The 19,462-nt window shown below is 36.1% G+C and overlaps 1 protein-coding gene across 1 annotated transcript in view; it reads left to right on the top strand.

The window, feature by feature from the left end:
• AQR (aquarius intron-binding spliceosomal factor) overlaps positions 1–19,462 on the top strand; it is a 107,042-nt gene that overhangs the window by 45,996 nt on the left and 41,584 nt on the right. Inside the window, exons 17-24 of the mRNA XM_082842072.1 lie at positions 197–375; positions 3,796–3,963; positions 5,337–5,506; positions 8,756–8,997; positions 10,924–11,070; positions 11,860–11,929; positions 14,443–14,553; positions 17,025–17,134. Coding sequence (XP_082698198.1) covers positions 197–375; positions 3,796–3,963; positions 5,337–5,506; positions 8,756–8,997; positions 10,924–11,070; positions 11,860–11,929; positions 14,443–14,553; positions 17,025–17,134 — 1,197 coding nt within the window. The remainder of the gene's footprint in view (positions 1–196; positions 376–3,795; positions 3,964–5,336; positions 5,507–8,755; positions 8,998–10,923; positions 11,071–11,859; positions 11,930–14,442; positions 14,554–17,024; positions 17,135–19,462) is intronic.

Here is a 19,462-nt window from a genome sequence, read left to right as displayed (position 1 = left end):
CCTGTTTCATCCTACCATATATACTTCCTAAATATTGAGACTTAGGGGTTTTTTTTTAGTTTAGAAATAAGAGTTACTAATGTTAGGGCTTAAATACTAGCTAACCATGTATTCTTAGTTACTAGTTTAACTTGTCCAAAGTTGAGCAAAAGTTGATCTTTGCTTGGGTAACCAGTCTTCTGCTTCTGGTTTCCAGGCAGTCTGAGTATGGCGGGGTGGTATTCGGTGGCTGGGCGCGAATGGCCCAGCCCATCGTGGCGTTCACCGTGGTGGAGGTTGCCAAACCCAGCATAGGCGAGAACTGGCCAACCCGGGTTCGCGCAGATGTCAGCATCCATCTGAACGTCAGAGACCACATCAGAGATGAGTGGGAAGGTAACTTTGCCTTTCAAGAAGTGGTCACCTTTTGCTGTTACAATTTATAGACTTCTACTTAGAGCATTAGCAAAGCACATTCACCAGATATTGCCCTTTTAAATTTATTAAATTTTATCTTTAAAATTTGTTTTAAAGTATGGCAATTGATTTATAGTTACTACTAGTAAAAATACCAAAGATCATACAAGAATAATTAAATACCTTCATACTCTAATAAAAAGCATAAAATAGCATGTATATCAGTGTTGTGAAAATTGCAGTTGGCAGAGCTGAGAGGAGAGCATTTTAAATCATAAAATTTAGGAAGATAATGTTTATGAATTTATAGGATCACTATAAAAAGAATAAAATATTTGTGTTCACTAAAGAAAGGGGGGAAAGCCACATATAACTTGCACACATGCAAAACAAGTAAGGAAAATTGGTATTTTTAAGAGATAAAAGCAGTCAAAGTAAAGTGAATAGGGATGCATACAATTTGTACCAAAGAGAAGAAGTCAGATAAAAAAAATCAGTGAAATCAAATGTATTCAAGGATAAATAATAATTGCAGGGAAGTTATTTTCCCTATTCTTTACTAAGCAAGATTTTAGGAATGGGAGTTCTGTGTCACAATTTTATATAGAGGCAGATATGTTCTAAGTTACTAAATCAAATGGAGTTAAAACATCAATACCACCCACCTGTGCCAGAAATGGCATGTAAACTGATTTTTAATTGGCACTTTTGTATTTTTCTCCCAGCTGTCTATGAGAGCTCTTGCTGTCCCATTATGAGAAACAGGAGCTGGTAGGTTTTATCTCCTTCTACCTTCTTGGCGTGCCAGAAGGAAAGGGATAGTCCCTTAATGGATCAGTTTTCAGAAATTATTGCTCTCACTATAGCTGTTTATAACCATAGGGTCTGTATGATATATTTATCAAATAATTCTGAAGGAAGCCAGCAACAAAGCTGGCCAAATGTTTAACAAATGGCCACCATAGTTGGTATAGTTTGTGACAGATTGTTTTTTTGGCTCTTGTATCCTTCAAAATTGTTCAAATCTGGTGCATTACACACCTAGAATAATATGTACCCTTATTATTGCTGAATTGTGAGAAAGTCATTCAGTTGCTGAAGAAGGTTTTACATTTATCGCCCCTTGGAGCTTAAGGAGGTATTAAAATAAACACTGTCTTACATAGTGGGTAATGAACTGAAATAACTTATTGGCCACCCCTAGAAGCAGTGATGGCTAGAAGTAAAACTTGAAGGAAAAACAGACCCTTTGTAGAAATGTATAGACGACAGATGACAAGCCTGCATTATAGTGTTAAGGAAAAAAAAGGATTTGTTGTCCCAAACCCCTTACGAGTCTCTTACCTCCATTACTTTGGAGACTGGTAGTCAGAAGGCCATCAAATAGTCTTTTTTGTTTTTTTAAACATAGGCCTCTGTTAGATGAGAAATAGAATGGGTAAATTTTGATGGGCAAGATAGGGAACAATAGGGTATTGTGGGACAAGCGATTCATCTGGGGCATGGTGGGGAGAAGAGTGTTTTCTGGGAGGCCAAAGCCAAAATGCAGGCCCTTTATTGATTCCAGATAGAGCAACCAAGTAAAAAATGAGAGGGAGGTTCTGTCAATAGCAATGAACACTGTCCTGTAAAAACAGAAAATTTTTGAAGAATTTAAACTCAATGCTGTAAAACATTGTTGTCCCTTCAAGAAGGTGTGATGCTCAGGCCCTTATCTTCTCCATTACCCCATTTAAAATTAAGGAAACAGAATTAGTGAAACTGAAATGTTGGATCCTGCCCTAGAAGGCACAGCCAGGAGTAAATGCAAATGGTTGAAAGGAGAGTTCAGCTTATTGTAATACAGGTATTTTTAACATGGATGTAAGACGTCCTACAGCATCCCTCTGTGATGCCAAAAGGTAACATTGGTAGGGATTAAATTACTTCTCAGGGCCACTTCTTTGGCTCTGAGACTGGGAAGTTTTAATGAGTTGTGCAGATCAGAAGTCATATAGGTGGTACAACTCACATAGTAGATCATTTCCCCTTAGTTTTCATTGTTCTCCTGCTTCTTCGCATAGAATTTGTTGGGAAATAAACAATGAAGTCATAATTGTGAACCAGTTACTATTTCTAGCACACTTAAACCCTATTCCATATTGAAACAAACCAGAATGGTGCTAATTAGTACTATTAGCCATGCACTTACATGGCTGATTTGATTTAGTTGTATCTCTTATTACCAAGGTTATGAGCAAGCAGACTGTTTAAATTTGCATTTATACTATACAATGACTAACAGAAGTGACTTGGGGGACTTCTCTGGTGGCACAGAGGTTAAGAATCCACCTGCCAATGCAGGGGACACGGGTTCCAGCCCTGGTCCGGGAAGATCCCACATGCTGTGGAGCACCGAAGCTGGTGCACCACAACTACTGAGCCTGCGCTCTAGAGCCTGTGAACCACAACTACTGAGCCCGCGTGCCACAACTGCTGAAGCCCGTGTGCCTAGAGCCCGTGCTCTGCAACAGAGAGAGGCCACCACAATTAGAAGCCTGCAACGAAGAGTAGCCCCCCGCTCACTGCAACTAGAGAAAGCCCGTGCACAGCAACGAAGACACAACACAGCCAAAAATAAATAAATAAATAAAACTAAAGAAAAAAATGAATCGGGGGGAAAAAACGAAGATTAAGTGGTGTAACATTATATGCTGTGTGGTCTAATTTTGTGTCCCTTGTCTTCCAGTGTGTATTTTTAATAGAGCTGGGAATCCAGTTGAATCCATAATTTGAGCAATGACTGAGAAACTACAGACTTTGGCACAAGTCTCCTATTTCTCGGCATTTGCTTATAAAAATTTCAGCATTTGCCAACTGAAGCAATATATATTCAGCTGCCTTCTCGAGATGCTATCTATAAACAGTGCTTTTGTGCCTTGATGAATTATTCTAGACTTGACCTCTTCTGGTGCAATACAATTAGACTGTTGTTGAAATGACACTGATGGACAATTTAAACTGATGTTTGAAACCTGCTAAATATGATATAGATGGATTACATGCCAACCATATTTTTGGTTACTTATTAAGAATGTTATAAATAAGAATGATGACAAGCATCCAGTTTTGGAGCTGTAGCATGATCTGGAGGACTTATTCAGTAATGTATATACAGCATAAAAGTTTCTAATTTTAATATAAAGAGAAATTTTTATTTAATTATTGCTGTCAAACATTGAGTATTTAAGGTTATAGGAAAACCCATAATTGTATTACAAAGCACGTATAATCATTGATCACCTCTGATATTTTAAATGCTTTTTATACCTTTTCAAAAGATAAGAGGATGAGAATTTGCCAACAGGAGACAAAGCGATGTCATTCTAATAAGTGGAAATGTCTTTTGTGTTTTACTAGGACTTCGGAAGCATGATGTATGCTTTTTAATTACTGTACGTCCCACAAAACCTTATGGTACCAAGTTTGACCGGAGGAGACCTTTTGTTGAGCAGGTTGGCCTGGTTTATGTCAGAGGCTGTGAGGTCCAGGGCATGCTGGACGATAAAGGGCGTGTCATTGAAGACGGTATGGTGACATGCATGTTTGAAAGAGTGTGTATACGTAATGATAAATGTCTTTGCCGTTTTTCCTTTTTGTGTCCTAGGTGATTTTTTTAATTTGTTTTATATACTAAGTCAACACAAAGAATTATATATAAAAGTGTGTAGGGTACCTACCACCCAGTTTTAGAAATAAATAATATGGTTTCTAAACTTCTGTTTTAGATATTGGACAGGATCTTTTGGAATTGCCAATATTTAAAATTCTTCCTTATATGATACTTTACAATATTGCTTTTAAAAACCTCTAAACACCTCTTATAGTTGTTCAGTGATATATTTTTCTCATTTTTCCTTTTTAAGTTTTACTGATTTGATTCATGAGAGCAGTGGTTCTCAAATGGAAACAGCACTACCCTGTGTTTCAAAATACATGGTGGTATGTCATATGGCTGGGGTAGAGGAAGGGGATGGTGAGCTCTTGGTGTTTGATGGATGGGGGTCTGGGATGTTGAGTACCTTAGCAGAACCGTCTTCTAGAAGAACGGTCTTCTAGAAGACTGTCCTGCCCAAGATGCCAGCATTACCCTATTTAGAAACGCAGTTTGATTTCTTAGACTTAACTGATTGTTTTTTGAAATTCTTTCTTTTGTTGTCCTGACTTTTTTGATAATACTATTAAATTATAACTGCATCTATGTCCAGTGCTTATTTTACAATTTGTTTATGAAACTTCTATCAGAACTTGAATCAGCTTCTACTACCTGTGATTTCAAGATTGAATCATTGCTAAGGGGCTGAAAATTAGGCTACTCTTATCACTAGAATAAAAGAAAAAGGAGAAGAGAATGGAGGACAGGTAGAATAAACATAAGGCCACGTCCTGGGACCAGAGTTGGAGGTCTAAGGCAAAAAGAAAGGAGAGAGGGCAAAGGGGCAAGAAAAAGCGTCTGAGCTTTCAGCCACTAGTATATGAAATTTCCTGTTATACTAGTGATGTTACTCATGGAATATGGAAGGACAAAAAGAGTAATCAGCCGAGTACCTACTCTATGTATGACGATAGGAGGAGCTATGAGTAACTGACACAAGTAAAGTTCTTTGACCTCTAAGGATCCTATTCTAGTTGAGGGCATACACAAATAATTGCAATTCATGGCATTGCACCATAAACGTCACATGACTGTTCTGGGAAGAAATAGTGACAGTTTAGAGAAAGGAGAAAATATTTTCAGCTTGGAACTCAAAATGGATGAGTGGAAGGCATTCTAGTTGGGGGAATTGCTGGAGTTAAATCTGGATACTTTACTCATCATTTCTAGAAAAGGAGTTCTGCTAACTTACTATGATATTTGAAAAGTATATATTTCATTTAATAAACTTTAAAAAAATGTCTAGGACCTGAACCCAGACCCAATCTTAGAGGAGAATCAAGGACATTTAGAGTGTTTTTGGATCCAAACCAGTATCAACAAGATATGACCAATACGATACAAAATGGAGCAGAAGATGTGTATGAAACTTTCAATATAATAATGAGGAGAAAACCGAAGGAAAATAACTTTAAGGTAATTTGGGGGCTATAAACTAAAAGTAGTATTTCATAATTTGAATAACTTTTAAGACATAAATATGTAGATCCTAGGTTAAAAAGGATTTGTTAAAATAACGAGCACTGCTTTTGTTTAGATTCTAAACAAATCTTAAATTCTTAACATATAGATTAAATATAAAAACTTAAGTAAATTTATTTGCTAAATCTTACTTTGTCTTTTGATGAGTTTGGAAACTTAAAATATAAATTAATCCAGGTGTTATTTTAAAAACCAGCCTCCCTTCTTGCTTTTTGTATATTAGATACTCAGTTTATGCTTCAGTCTGAGATGAAGAAAACTGCTTGTTTGTTTACTGAGACTTCTTTTTTAAATCCAATGTAGGTGTATTTTCAAATTACTTTAAGAGTACAGATGTGGAACCTCAGAGTTCTAAATTACTCTGTGATATTTTGTATTTATACTTTACTCATTAGTGGGAAAAGGGAAGTTTGGGGGCTAGAGAGTTTTACCTTTATAATAACTTTATGGAGAGAAAAGGAGTTTTAGTAAGGAAGAATTTGAAAGTATTATTTGAAATTATACTATAAAACTTAAACATTGAGCAGTTCTAGCATTTGATAACACTAGCTTTTGCACAAATGCCTTTCTTTTCTCTCTCCCCCAAAACAGTGCTTCTTATACATTATCACTTTATTACCATTTTTAAAAAAAGAAAATCTCATATACAAAGGAATTTATTTTCTATCTCACACTCCACATCCAATCCATCAATCAGTCTAATTACCTCACCACCTCCACTGATGCCATGTGCAAGACACCTTCATCTCTCACATGCCTGCTTCTCTTCTTGACTGCTCCTCCCCTTATATTATTCTCCGCATAGTGACTGAATGTGAATTATACCTTGGTGCCCCTGTTCACGCTCTTTAGTGGTCTCCCATCACAGTAGAAAGTTGTTACCGTAATCCAAAAGTCCCATTATTATCTGTCCTCTGGCTGCCTCTCCAACACCATTTTCTAACGCTTTTTCCTTATTCACTCCATGCCAGTCACACTGACCCTTTTGCTCCTCTTTAATAATGCAGGCTTCTGTACATGGTATTTCCGCTTACCTAGACAGTCTTCTCCCAGGTATCTACATGGTTTTTCCTTTCACTTTACATGGGCAGCTCTGTTTAAATGTCACCTCCTAAGAGAAGTCCTCCCTGGCAACCTTATCTAAAGTAGCATTTCCCTTTCTCCTCGTTCCTTATCCAATTATCTTTATTTTTCCTCACAGCTTTTATTATACCTGATGATTATATATTTGTTAGTTATCTGACTTTAGAAGGACTTTAGATTTGTTAATTCTCTAGCATTAGAATGCAAACTTATGCGGGCAGGGCCTCTGTTTGGTCTGTCTCTGTTTTATTGCTCAGTAATGAGTGAATTTCAGTTAGTTTACTAAAAGAAAAATAGTTTCTTTCTTATATTCATTTCTTTCACCATTTTATTTAGTGTCTGTTGTGTGTCTAGTATTGTGATAAGTTATATGGAGCTAATAAAGATGAGTAAGACACAGCTTATACCTTTAGGGAGCCTAGACTACTAATAAGAGAAGTTAGAAATATAAACGGGTAACTGTTGTGAAAGGTTAGAAGTCATAGAAGGATGCATGGAAGTTCAAAAGAGGCATTCAGTTTCTGATTCAAGGAAGAGAGGGAATGATTAACTTGCCTATGTTGGGAAAAGGAAGAACACTCTTTTGGTATCTTTGGTGTTTCACTATATAGCTGGGCAACATCCCTCATCTATTTCCTTCTCTCTTTCAGTATCCTGTCCTAGCCTGGATACTCTACCTCTTGCCTAAGTAGTTGCATTAAATAGCCTCCTCTGTCTCTGCTCTTATTGTCCTCATAGTCAGTCACCTGTTTTACATTCACTTCTCCTGATCATTTCACTGTTTCTCAAAACATTTCTGTGACTATCCATTAATGGTGAAATAAGCTTTTCCACAAATCTTTTGCTTGAACTAAATTGAAATGCCACTGTCCTGCTTGAAACCTTTCCTAATATCAAAAGTCTCCACTACATCCATTTCTCACTCACTTTGAACGGTTTTCCTATTGTATTTTGTAATATTCTTTACTATTTGCCACTTTCTGCTGCTTTGTATCATTGGGAAAGACATATTTTATCTCCCTACTAGAATTGTAATTACCTTAGGGAGTAGAGCCCTCATCTGGGGGCTCTATTATGTGAACATACTCATTTATCTGTCCATCTGTCCATTTACCTACTCCATATTTAAGCTGTTCTAGATCCCTGCTCTCATTGGAAATTGTATTCTGATGGGGATTAGACAAATGATAAACAAGTAACCAGTTCTCTCATGAATAAGAGAATTTTAGGTAGAGGTAAGTGCAAGAAAATAAAATAAGGCAATATAAGTGTGATTAACATCACTATCCTGTTATTTTATTATCTTGTTAGATGTGTAGCATTTATGATATAAAAATGTCTGGTTTGGTTATTTTATTCTTTGAAATTAATAGCCTAGCCTTCTGATTTCCATATGTGGCATAGATCACTTTGTTGAAATAATTTTTGGAAAGCTTAAGAATTTGCCTTAACTTTTAGCAATTACTCTTGACAATGTATATATTAACTGCTATAATGACCTTTCATTGTAGTTCTAATTCTTTCATTCTGAAATTTTGACGTTTCATTTTTATCATTGTTCACTTTATATTTTATTTCTTTTTTCTAACAATGTTAATTTTAGTATTTCTAAACCATATGTTTCACAATCGAGGCATACATTAAGTGCCTCTGGTTGTATGTGGTCTTAGCATTGAGGAACTATGGGCTATAAAGAGGAGAAAACTCCAGTAATTTCTAAGAGGAAGCATTTTTTTAAGGGTTTGTTCTATAATGGTCTATAATTATAGACCACATCAGGTCTATAATGTGACCTGATCAGATTTTCATCCTGCTCAACAGAAGTCAAGTGGTAAACTCGTCTATGACATTCTGTCTAAATGAACTACTAATGGATAAACTGTTCTTGCTGAGTTTGGTCTTTTGTTTAACTCAGGGTATGGTATCAGCTGAAAATATAGCTGTTGATTCAGTCTAGCCAAGCACCTGTCAGCAGAAAATAGCTTCTTGCCCTGAAACACTCAGGAATTCTGGTTAGTGCAGCCAGCTCGGCATTCCATTGAAGTGCAAATGTTTGAGATGTCTTCTTCACAAAATCCGTTTTTGTCCTCTCACTGACAGGCTGTGCTGGAGACTATTCGGAACCTGATGAATACTGATTGTGTGGTACCTGACTGGCTGCATGACATCATTTTAGGTTATGGGGATCCAAGTAGTGCACATTATTCCAAAATGCCCAATCAGATCGCCACCCTTGATTTCAATGATACATTTTTCTCCATTGAGCATTTAAAAACCAGCTTTCCTGGTCATAATGTTAAAGTAACTGTGGATGACCCAGCTCTACAGATACCCCCTTTCAGGTAAAGTCAAAACTGGATATACTCCTTTTAAGCTTTCTGTAGTGAGTCTGAGTTAGGCCATCAGGACTGTAGCTAAAGTAGGTTTTGAGTATCATATCTGGATTATGTTTGGGTAGTCTTTACCCTCACCATATAATCACTGGGATAAATTTATTTCTAATTCTTTGTGTAGTAGCTATTTTAAGACCACAGTAAAAGTAGCCTCATGTCTTACAAGGGTTCAGTAAATGCTTTTTGTCTGAAGAGTACTATATAAACGTAGCTGTAGCATTTGACTGAAGAAATATGTGCTAATTAATACACATAGCCATGTGATTTTGAACTTCCTTTTGTTTTAGGAAAAAATTCTTTTTTTCTTTTAACCCTGATTGCTTTTACAAATTTTAAATATTCATAATATAGTTATACTCAAAGTTAAAGGAGCTTTGGTTTAATTTGAGTAGAAAAAGAACAAAGTACCTGAAGTGCTGATTGCTTCATGAATTCCGTCATATGGATTAGTGGTGAAGCACTAAGTATACCTTGGGGGTAGCAGAGGACTTAATTACTTTCTTAGTTGCAAATTAGAATGTTTTTAATTAACTGTTATATATAAATATAATAATTCTGCATATTAAAAGCATGTATGCTTTATAACTCCCAAACCTCGTCTTCCTCTGTACTTTCCTCATCTTGTTAATGGCAAAATCATCTTGAAATCTCAGCAGTGTTTTTTCTGTTTTTTTTTTTGTTTTTGCGATACGCGGGCCTCTCACCAGTGTGGCCTCTCCCGTTGCGGAGCACAGGCTCCGGACGCGCAGGCTCAGCAGCCATGGCTCACGGGCCCAGCCGCTCCGCGGCATGTGGGATCCTCCTGCACCGGGGCACGAACCCACGTCCCCTGCATCGGCAGGCGGACTCTCAGCCACTGAGCCACCAGGGAAGCCCAACACTTCAGTCTTTATAATGGCAATGTCTTTGCTCCCTCTGTCTCCTTGCTTAAACCCATTACATGCCTTACTGCTAGAGTCATTCCATTGTCTAACAGTTTAATTTTAGGGTATTCATCTACTTCCTCAGGTACCTATGGGAAGTTGCCTGCTGAGGTATCCCTGACCCCAGGCTAAGAACTTCTGCCTTAAAGGCTTGATATTCCAAAGGTGTCAGAACAAGGCTCCAGCCTTTCTCTCTAGCCCTTATTTTACTCTATTGTATCCTACACTTCAGCAGAACTGGCTACTTCTTTCTTCCTGGAATGTCTATTGAAATTCATTTTAGATGCCACCTTTCCCATAAAGCCTTTTCTGATTAAATGAAGGACAGTGTGTAAGGCACTTTACAGTGCGTGTGCCGTAAGCATATAAATTTTCTTTTGTAAACATGCTAAGTGAAAGAAGCCAGACAGAAGAAAACAAATATTGTATGATTCCATTTACATGAAATGTCCAGAATAGGACAGTATAAAGACAGACTGATTGCCAGAGGCTGGGTTTAGGTTGGAATACAGAGTGACTACTTAATTGCATGGGTTTTCCTTTGGACTGATTAAAATATTCTGTCATTAGAGAGTAGTGATGACTATACAACATTGTATAAAACCCATTGAATTGAACCTTTAAAATGGTAACTTTTATATTATGTGAATATTACCCCAATTAAAAAAATAGTTAATTATTTCCCCTAAAAAACCAAAATAAATATATAAATAAATGTTTCTTCTTTGATTCTCCTTTAATCAGATGACTTTTTTCTTAATCTAAACACCCTTAACTGCATTTTAATGCTTTTAAATATACTTTTTTCAAAATTTATATGCAGATAGTAAGTTCCTTTAAACTATAAATGTTTCTTACTCATCTGATTATCCTCTATACAATGTCATGCACAAGATAGGTGCTTGGTAAATTGTTGTTAATTGTAGAAATGAACAAGGTTTTGGTCTTGTAGGATAACTTTTCCAGTAAGAAATGGAAAGGGGAAGAAAAGGAAAGATGCAGAGAAGGAAGATGAAGACACTGAAGAGGCAAAAACCTTAATTGTTGAACCTCATGTTATTCCTAATAGAGGTCCTTATCCTTACAACCAGCCCAAACGGTAATTTCACTATTTCTGCTAATTGTAATAATGAATAATAGTTTGCTATTTCAAGTGGATTAGTAATATTTAAAAATTTTTCTGATTTTAAAAATTATTTAGAAACTTCTGTTTCTGGACCCTGTTTACTTCTCTTCTGTTAGTTTTGGCCATTTGTAGTAATATTTTTGGCCATTCTGTAGTAATATTTCAAAAAGAAACATTTTCAGGTACTATGAGAAATAAATATTAACAGTCTACCTTAATGTGAGCAGAAGGTTCTTACTTCATGACCATGTGTTGCATTTAGCAGCTACCCTTGTGCTTGTGTGCCATGACTAATAAAGTGGCATCGTATTCAGTGTTAGATTTGGAACTAGAATTTTGACACTCTTGTTAAGATCTGGGCTGGGCTAAACATATTGGAAAATAACTGTAGTCTTTTCTTGCCACAAAATTCATTCAGTTTTAATTGGTCTGTGGAGGGGCGGAGGTAAAGAGGGTCATTCAGAAGAGATTGGGCCAGTCATGTAGGATGTAAAGTTCTTGAGATCTGCTGTGCAACATTGTGCTTATAGTTAACAATACTGTACTGTACATTTAAAATTTGTTAAGAGGGTATATCTTATTTTATGTACTTTTTACTGCACACACACCCACAGAAAGGGCTGGATTGGGAGGAGGAAGAAATTGGGAAACAAGAGGCAAATATAGAGCCGATGTTCAGACCTCTGGTCATTGTTGTCTAAATTCTTACTAACGTCATCCATCATTATTTTTAACGAACTTCTTATCAACTCTTATTTGAAGGAATACAATTCAGTTCACTCATACACAGATAGAGGCCATCCGTGCTGGAATGCAGCCTGGGCTAACTATGGTAAGATAGTTACTGTTCTACAAGTTCTTAAATGGATTCAGACTAGAAGTGTCAGATTTTCAGCATGTATTCTGTTTTAAGCCCAAAAACCCAACTGAATTAAGTGTTTATAAGTAATTGTGGCATCTTACGTGTATGGACGCTACTCATTTCAATGTTCATAAATAAAGTTTTGTTAGAACCTCGCTGTGGCCATTCATTTATGTATTGCCTATAGCCATTTTTGTGCCACCACAGCAGAGTTTAAATACTTGCAGCAGAGACTGTATGGGCCACAAAGAGTAAAATGTTTACTTGCTGGCCCTGTACAGAAAAAGTCTGTTGACAATGCTTTAGAAATGTGTTTAATTTCCAAGTATTTGAAGGTTTTTACTGATTTCTGGTCTAAGTCCATTATGGTCAGAGAACATACTTTCTATGATTTCAATTTTTTTAATTTATTAAGGTTTGTTTTATGGCCCAGGATATGATTTATTGGTGAATATTCTGTGTGCACTTGAAAAGAATGTGTGTTCTGTTGTCTTGGGTGGAGTGTCCTGTTTATGTCAATGAGATCCATTTGGTTGATGCTGTTATTCAGTACTTGTCTATCCCTGCTGGTATTCCACGTACTATTGCTGTTGCTGACTGAGAGAGGAGTATTGAAGTCTCCAACTACAATTGTGAATTTGTTTCTCCTTTCGGTTCTGTCCATTTTTGCTTCAAGTATTTTAAAGCTTTATGGATATGTACATACACTTTCAGGGTTGTTGTGTCTTCTTGGTGAATTGACACTTTTGTCATGTATAATGTCTGTCTTTATCACTGGTAATTTTCTTTACTCTAAAGTTTACTTTGATATTAATATAGCCACCACAGCTTTCTTTTGATTAGTGTTTACATGATATATCTTTTCCCATCAGTTTACTTCTAACCTACCTATTATATTTGAAGTGAGTTCCTTGTAGACAGCATATAGTTGGTGTGTGGTTTTTTTTCTCCATTCTGACAAGTCTCTGCTTTTAATTGGTGTGTTCAGTCCATTCACATTTAATGTGCTTATTAATGTGTTTGGGTTTAGGCCTACCATTTCATTATTTGTTTTACATTTGTTCCCTTTTTTGTGTGTTCCTGTTTCCCTTTTCCTGCCTTCTTCTGAGTTATTTGGATAGTTTTTAGTGTTTCATTTATATTTATCTATTTTGTTCTTTTATTATATCTCTTGTATAGGTTTTTCTTAATGGTTGCTCTAGAGAATTACAATATACATACTTACTCTTTCACAGCCTACTTAGAATCAGTATTCTGTCTCTTAAATTGATTGGAGGATCCTTGCTTCTGTATAGGTCCCTTTACCTTCCCCTTTTATGTTGTGGTTGTCATATGTTTTACCTGTAAATACACTGAAAATACCATCAGGCAATATTAGAACTTTTTCTTGCAGACATCAAACATATTTTAAAGAACTCCAGAGGAGAAGAATAGTCTGTTATATTTACCATTTATCCTTTATTCCTGATATCTCAAGTATCCTCTGGTATCATTTCCTTTGTCTGAGGATTTCTTTTACCAGTTTTCTTTTTGTTGGGTTTTTTTTGGGGGGGGGATACGCGGGCCTCTCACTATTGTGGCTTCTCCCATTGCGGAGCACGGGACGCGCAGGCTCCGGACGCGCAGGCTCAGCAGCCATGGCTTACGGGCCCAGCCGCTCCGTGGCATGTGGGATCCTCCCAGACTGGGGCACGAACCCGTGTCTCCTGCATCGGCAGGCGGACTCTCAACCACTGCGCCACCAGCGAAGCCCCCTTTTACCAGTTTTAAGAGCAGATCAGCTAGCAATGAATTACCTTTATTTTCCTTCATATGAGAATGTCTCTAATTCATCTTCATTCTTTAAAGATATTTTCACTGGACAAAGAATATTGCATTGATAGTTTTCTCCTTTCAGCACTTTAAAAATGTTATTCCACTTCCTTTTGGCTTCCATGTTCTGATGAGAAGTCCACAGTCATTTGAAACATCTTTTTGCTATATGTAATATATCATTTTTCTCTGGTTGCTATTAAGATTTTTTTCTCTGTCTTTAGATTCCTACCATTTAATTATTATGTGTCTGGCCTTAGATTTCTTTGGGATTATTCTGTTTATGGTTAAATGAGCTTCTTGAATCTGCGATTTATGTCTTTTGCCAGATTTGGGAAATTTTCAGCCCTTATTTCTTTAAATACTTTTTCTACACTGCATGCTTTTCCCCTTCTTTCTAGGATTAGAAAGATATGTTATACCTTTTAATATTGCCTCATAGATTCACAAGGCTGTTTGTATTATTTTTTTAATCTTTTTTTTTCCTGCTGCTTGTTCAGGTTGGGTGATTTCTGTTGATTTGTCTTCAAGTTCACTAACTCTGTCTTGTCCATTCTGCATTGAACTTACCCAGTGAATTTTTAAATTTATTTTATCTTTCAGTTTTAAAATCTCCATTTTCTAACTATGTGATAACTTAGTAGTTTGCTATGTGTTCATCTGCTTTTTAGGTTGTGGGCCCACCAGGTACAGGAAAAACAGATGTGGCAGTCCAAATCATATCCAACATCTACCACAATTTCCCAGAGCAGAGGACTCTGATTGTTACTCATTCCAATCAGGTAAAAGAGAGAGTGTGTATGTGCGTGTGCATGCGTGCACTCCATACATGCACGTATGAAGTGGACATGCATGTATGGAGTGGGAGATGCATGAAAGCACAGTGGAGATTTCTGCTTATATGATAACCTGATTATGGGCTCACAGAGTACCAGGAAAGGCTGATGAGCATAGTGTTTGTTATTGAGTTAATCTTGGATTATCTCTGGTCATGACCAGACCATATTGAGAAAAATATAAAAACAATCTTTTATTTCGAATAGAGGCAGTCCAAATGTGGAAAAGCTGAGAAGAATATTTGGATATGTGGTAATTGCCTTTTTCTCCTATCATCCATGCTAAGCTAGACCTTTTACTTTGAGATCAAAAGCATTACCCCTTACTAGTAGTATTTTTCTACTAGTAGAATGGATATTCCTAAAAGACTAAATCCAGATCATATTAATACTGGATTAAATTTTAAATCCTTATAAAATATGCATATGAATATGTATATTACATGGAAGGACAATTTTAGGTTGCAGGTCCAATACATAAGGCATTTATAAATAGCTAAAACAAGGAAAACAAACTCCTTTCTTGTAAATAATGGATGAAAAATGGTCTTTACATCTGTATGTGTGCTGAGGTAATTATTCTGAAGCTGTCACTACCATAGAAATGAAAAAGAACAAGTGATATTAACTCTAATGTAAAATGTGACAGGGAGCTAGCTCTCAGAACATTCTGAAACATGTTATGAAACTCACATGGTAGTCTAAATCTCCAAAGGTACTTGTTTTCTCTGAATACGTATTAACAATAGTGATTTCAGTTGACCAATTCTTTAAAAAAGTTGGTCTACAGAGAAACACTGAGTTTTTAGAATGCTAAATGTTATTTACGGTTATTCATCAACTTAATCTCAGGACTTTAAAATTAATACTATCCAATTCATTCACTTATGTTTTTATTTCTTTAAAGTTTATAAGTAACTGGCCTGGTGTACTAAAATTGTGCACAAGAGAGGGTTAAGACTTTATCTTGATAAAAGAAACAAACTGTGTAAAGACTTTTTTCTTCTATTTAATAAAATTCAGTCTATAGTAATGTTACCTATTTGCAGATACTTAGAATGAATAAGGAATTATTCAGTGTTGTTTTAACATAATATTTTTTAGTAAATTTTGTCATAACTTGATAATGACTTTCTATAGTATCCTCTACTTGTGACTATCTTGTGTAGCACAATTATAGAGAAGGTTATTTTGCAAAAATAGCCAAAGATTTCTTTGCTCCTTTGATAATCAGACCATCCTCTTAAACGCAAGTTGTTGATATTTCACAACTGTTTTGTTTACCAGATCTTGGTTCCCATCTATAATTCTAGCAGTTCTCCAGCATCACTTTAATTCACGATGAAATCTTGCAGTTTTTTCTGAGATTGCAATGTGCTAGTATTTTTTGTCCCCTAAATCTATGTGGTTCGTGAGTTTGAATAGGAAAGGTTTGGACAGTGAGTAATGCCATGTGGTCTGATCTATTGCATCTCAAGTTTTAGATGGAAAATACCAAGAGTTTAGATAGCGTGAATTTTTTTCCTGAAGATTTATGTTTATCTCAGCAGTTTCTGAGCTCTAATTGCTAGAATTTTGATAGCAAAGGATATCTGTATACCTTACGTAGCCTGGATGTTTACAAGACTGGATGCTGACCTCATGGGCGGGGTTAAACTAGTGGTAAATTGGGAGAAATATTTGAGTGGGGGCTAATTTTTAAATGTCACTTTATTAGCATATCTTTCCATGCAATGAAACTTTTGCCTTTCTGCAAAACCTTATAACTGCAGATGTTCAGATAGTAAATACTAGGATTTCAGGGAGCCCCAAATATGAACATTTCATAGGTAAATGGCTTTCATCAGAACAGTTTGCAATGAGTGCTCTGCTTCTTAGTGTATAGAGAGCTAATTTAGACTTTCAGTCTAAGATTTGAATGTTGCACTTTACCTTTCCTCTCTGTGATCCTTTTGAAGTATTCTACCCACACATCTCCTAAGAGGACTTCTCCAATCACAAAAACTTTTCAGTTTTCTGCAACTCATGGAAATTCTGTTAAATAAAATGAAACTTAATGTGATTGTTAATTATTTTACTAATTTTTACTACTTGAGAGAAATATATACTGAGCCAAAGCCTTCTCTTTTCATAAATTATCAGAGATGTAATGGATAGATGGTTTTGATGATTTGCAGTTACTAATTTGACCAAGTATATGTATGTAGCAATATCAGAAATCAATAAAAATACTGTTTTGTTTAAATTATAAATGGCCTTAATATAAGATGTTTCCTTCTGTGTTTTTACTTTGATTCTTATCTGACTGGGCAATGCTCATTCGTTTCTATCCTTCTGATTGTTAGTTTTTGTTACTTTTAAAGGAGCCTACTGATTCTATAAAATTCTCCATCATTCTTTTTTTTTTTATTCTCCAGGCCCTGAACCAGTTGTTTGAGAAAATCATGGCTTTAGACATTGACGAGCGTCACCTCCTGCGTCTTGGTCATGGAGAAGAAGAGCTGGAGACGGAGAAAGATTTCAGCAGGTGAGCAAATGGGGATTAGTTTTGAAACGGTATATAAAGAATTTTTAACCTTCTCCTCTTTTTCTTTAATAAAGAACAGGAAAAGAGAGCAGTGAATACTCCAACTGAATTCTGAAGGGTTCTAGTGTAACCTACTTAGGCTATCCTAATTGAACCTAAAGTCTGTTCAGGATTTCCCTCTGCTCCAGTTCTGCATGTTTATGCCATTTTTTTCCTCATACAGTTATTTCAGTGAAGAGAGTTATCTTTTCATCTTGTTTAAATTGCTTATATCCATTTGCTTTCTATTTATTGAAGTAATTTTTAATGTTGCCAAGCCCAAACTGTACAACGTTACACAATTCCTGTTCACATTTCATCTGCACATTTAATTTGCATATATTTTAGGCACCAATTAACTGAATTCATTTAATGAAATGCAGTTGGAGATTAATGATAGTATAAGCTTTGGGGTTGTAAATATTAATTCAGGAACTTACTGCCAGTTTAGCTGGACTTTATGCTTAATATTACATATTGTAAGGTGACTAAAACTTTAGAAGTCAAATTTCTTCTGCTGTTAGTATTTTGGGTTTTTCCTTTAAAGTTGCTTTATGATAGCTCATTTCATTTATATTTAAATTCATTTTTAAAGCATAGTTTCAGTCAATAGGCATAATTAACAGCTGTACATAATAAATACAGCCTTTGACTATTGAACATTACTTTTGACTAAATCAATTATAGACATCAAAAGAGCTAAAAGAGTGTTAACTTATTATGTTGCATTTATTTTGAGTTCTTGTATTAAAGAGCTCACGCAACAGTTTTTCTTTTTAACCTCTTTATAGGAGTATAATTGCTTTACAGTGTTGTGTTAGTTTCTGCTGTATAACAAAGTGAATCAGCTAAATGTATACGTATATCCCCATATGCCCTCCCTCTTGCGTCTCCCTCCCACCCTCCCTATCTCACCCCTCTAGGTGGTCACAAAGCACCGAGCTGATCTCCCTGTGCTATGCAGCTGCTTCCCAATAGCTATCTGTTTTACATTTGGTAGTGTATATATGTCAATGCTACTCTTTCACTTCATCCCAGCTTACCCTTACCCCTCCCTGTGTCCTCAAGTCCATTCTCTACATCTGCATCTTTATTCCTGTCCTGCGCCTAGGTTCATTAGAACCATTTTTCTTATTTTTTTAGATTGCATATATATGTGTGTTAGCATATGGTATTTGTTTTTCTCTTTCTGACTTCACTCTGTATGACAGACTCGGTCCATCCCCCTCACTACAAGTAACTCAATTTCGTTTCCTTTTATGGCTGAGTAATATTCCATTATATATATCTGGCACATCTTCTTTATCCATTCATCTGTCGATGGACACATAGGTTGCTTCCATGTCCTGGCTATTGTAAATAATGCTACAGTGAACATTGTGGTACTTGTCTCTTTTTGAATTATGGTTTTCTCAGGATATATGCCCAGTAGTGAGATTGCTAGGTCATATGCCAGTCCTATTTTTAGTTTTTTAGGGAACCTCCATACAGTTCTCCATAGTGGCTGTATCAATTTACATTCCCACCAACAGTGCAAGAGGGTTCCCTTTTCTCCACACCCTCTCCAGCATTTATTGTTTCTAGATTTTTTGATGATGGCCATTCTGACCGGTGTGAGATGATACCTCATTGTGGTTTTGATTTGCATTTCTCTAATGATTAGTGATGTTGAGCATCCTTTCATGTGTTTGTTGGCGATCTGTGTATCTTCTTGGGAGAAATGTCTATGTAGATCTTCTGCCTATTTTTGGATTGGGTTGTTTGTTTTCTTGATATTGAGCTGCATGAGCTGTTTGTAAAGGTTGGAGATTAATCCTTTGTCAGTTGCTTCATTTGCAAATATTTTCACCTATTCTGAGGGTTGTCTTTTCGTCTTGCTTATGGTTTCCTTTGCTGTGCAAAAGCTTTTAAGTTTCATTAGGTCCCATTTGTTTATTTTTGTTTTTATCTCCATTTCTCTAGGAGGTGGGTCAAAAAGGGTCTTGCTATGATTTATGTCATAGAGTGTTCTGCCTATGTTTTCCTCTAAGAGTTTTATAGTGTCTGGCCTTACATTTAGGTCTTTAATTCATTTTGAGTTTATTTTTGTGTATGGTGTTAGGAATTGTTCTAATTTCATGCTTTCACACGTAGCTGTCCAGTTTTCCCACCACCACTATTGAAGAGGTTGTCTTTTCTCCATTGTATATTCTTGCCTCCTTTATCAAAGATAAGGGGACCATATGTGTGTGAGTTTATCTCTGGGCTTTCTATCCTGTTCCACTGATCTATATTTCTGCTTTTGTGCCA

Source organism: Leucopleurus acutus, assembly GCF_964270905.1.
Source record: "Leucopleurus acutus genome assembly, chromosome: 1".
In the NCBI taxonomy this organism is placed as follows: Eukaryota; Metazoa; Chordata; class Mammalia; order Artiodactyla; family Delphinidae; genus Leucopleurus; species Leucopleurus acutus.
Note: the sequence above shows the minus strand (reverse complement) of the source record. Positions and strands in the feature narration are given on the sequence as shown.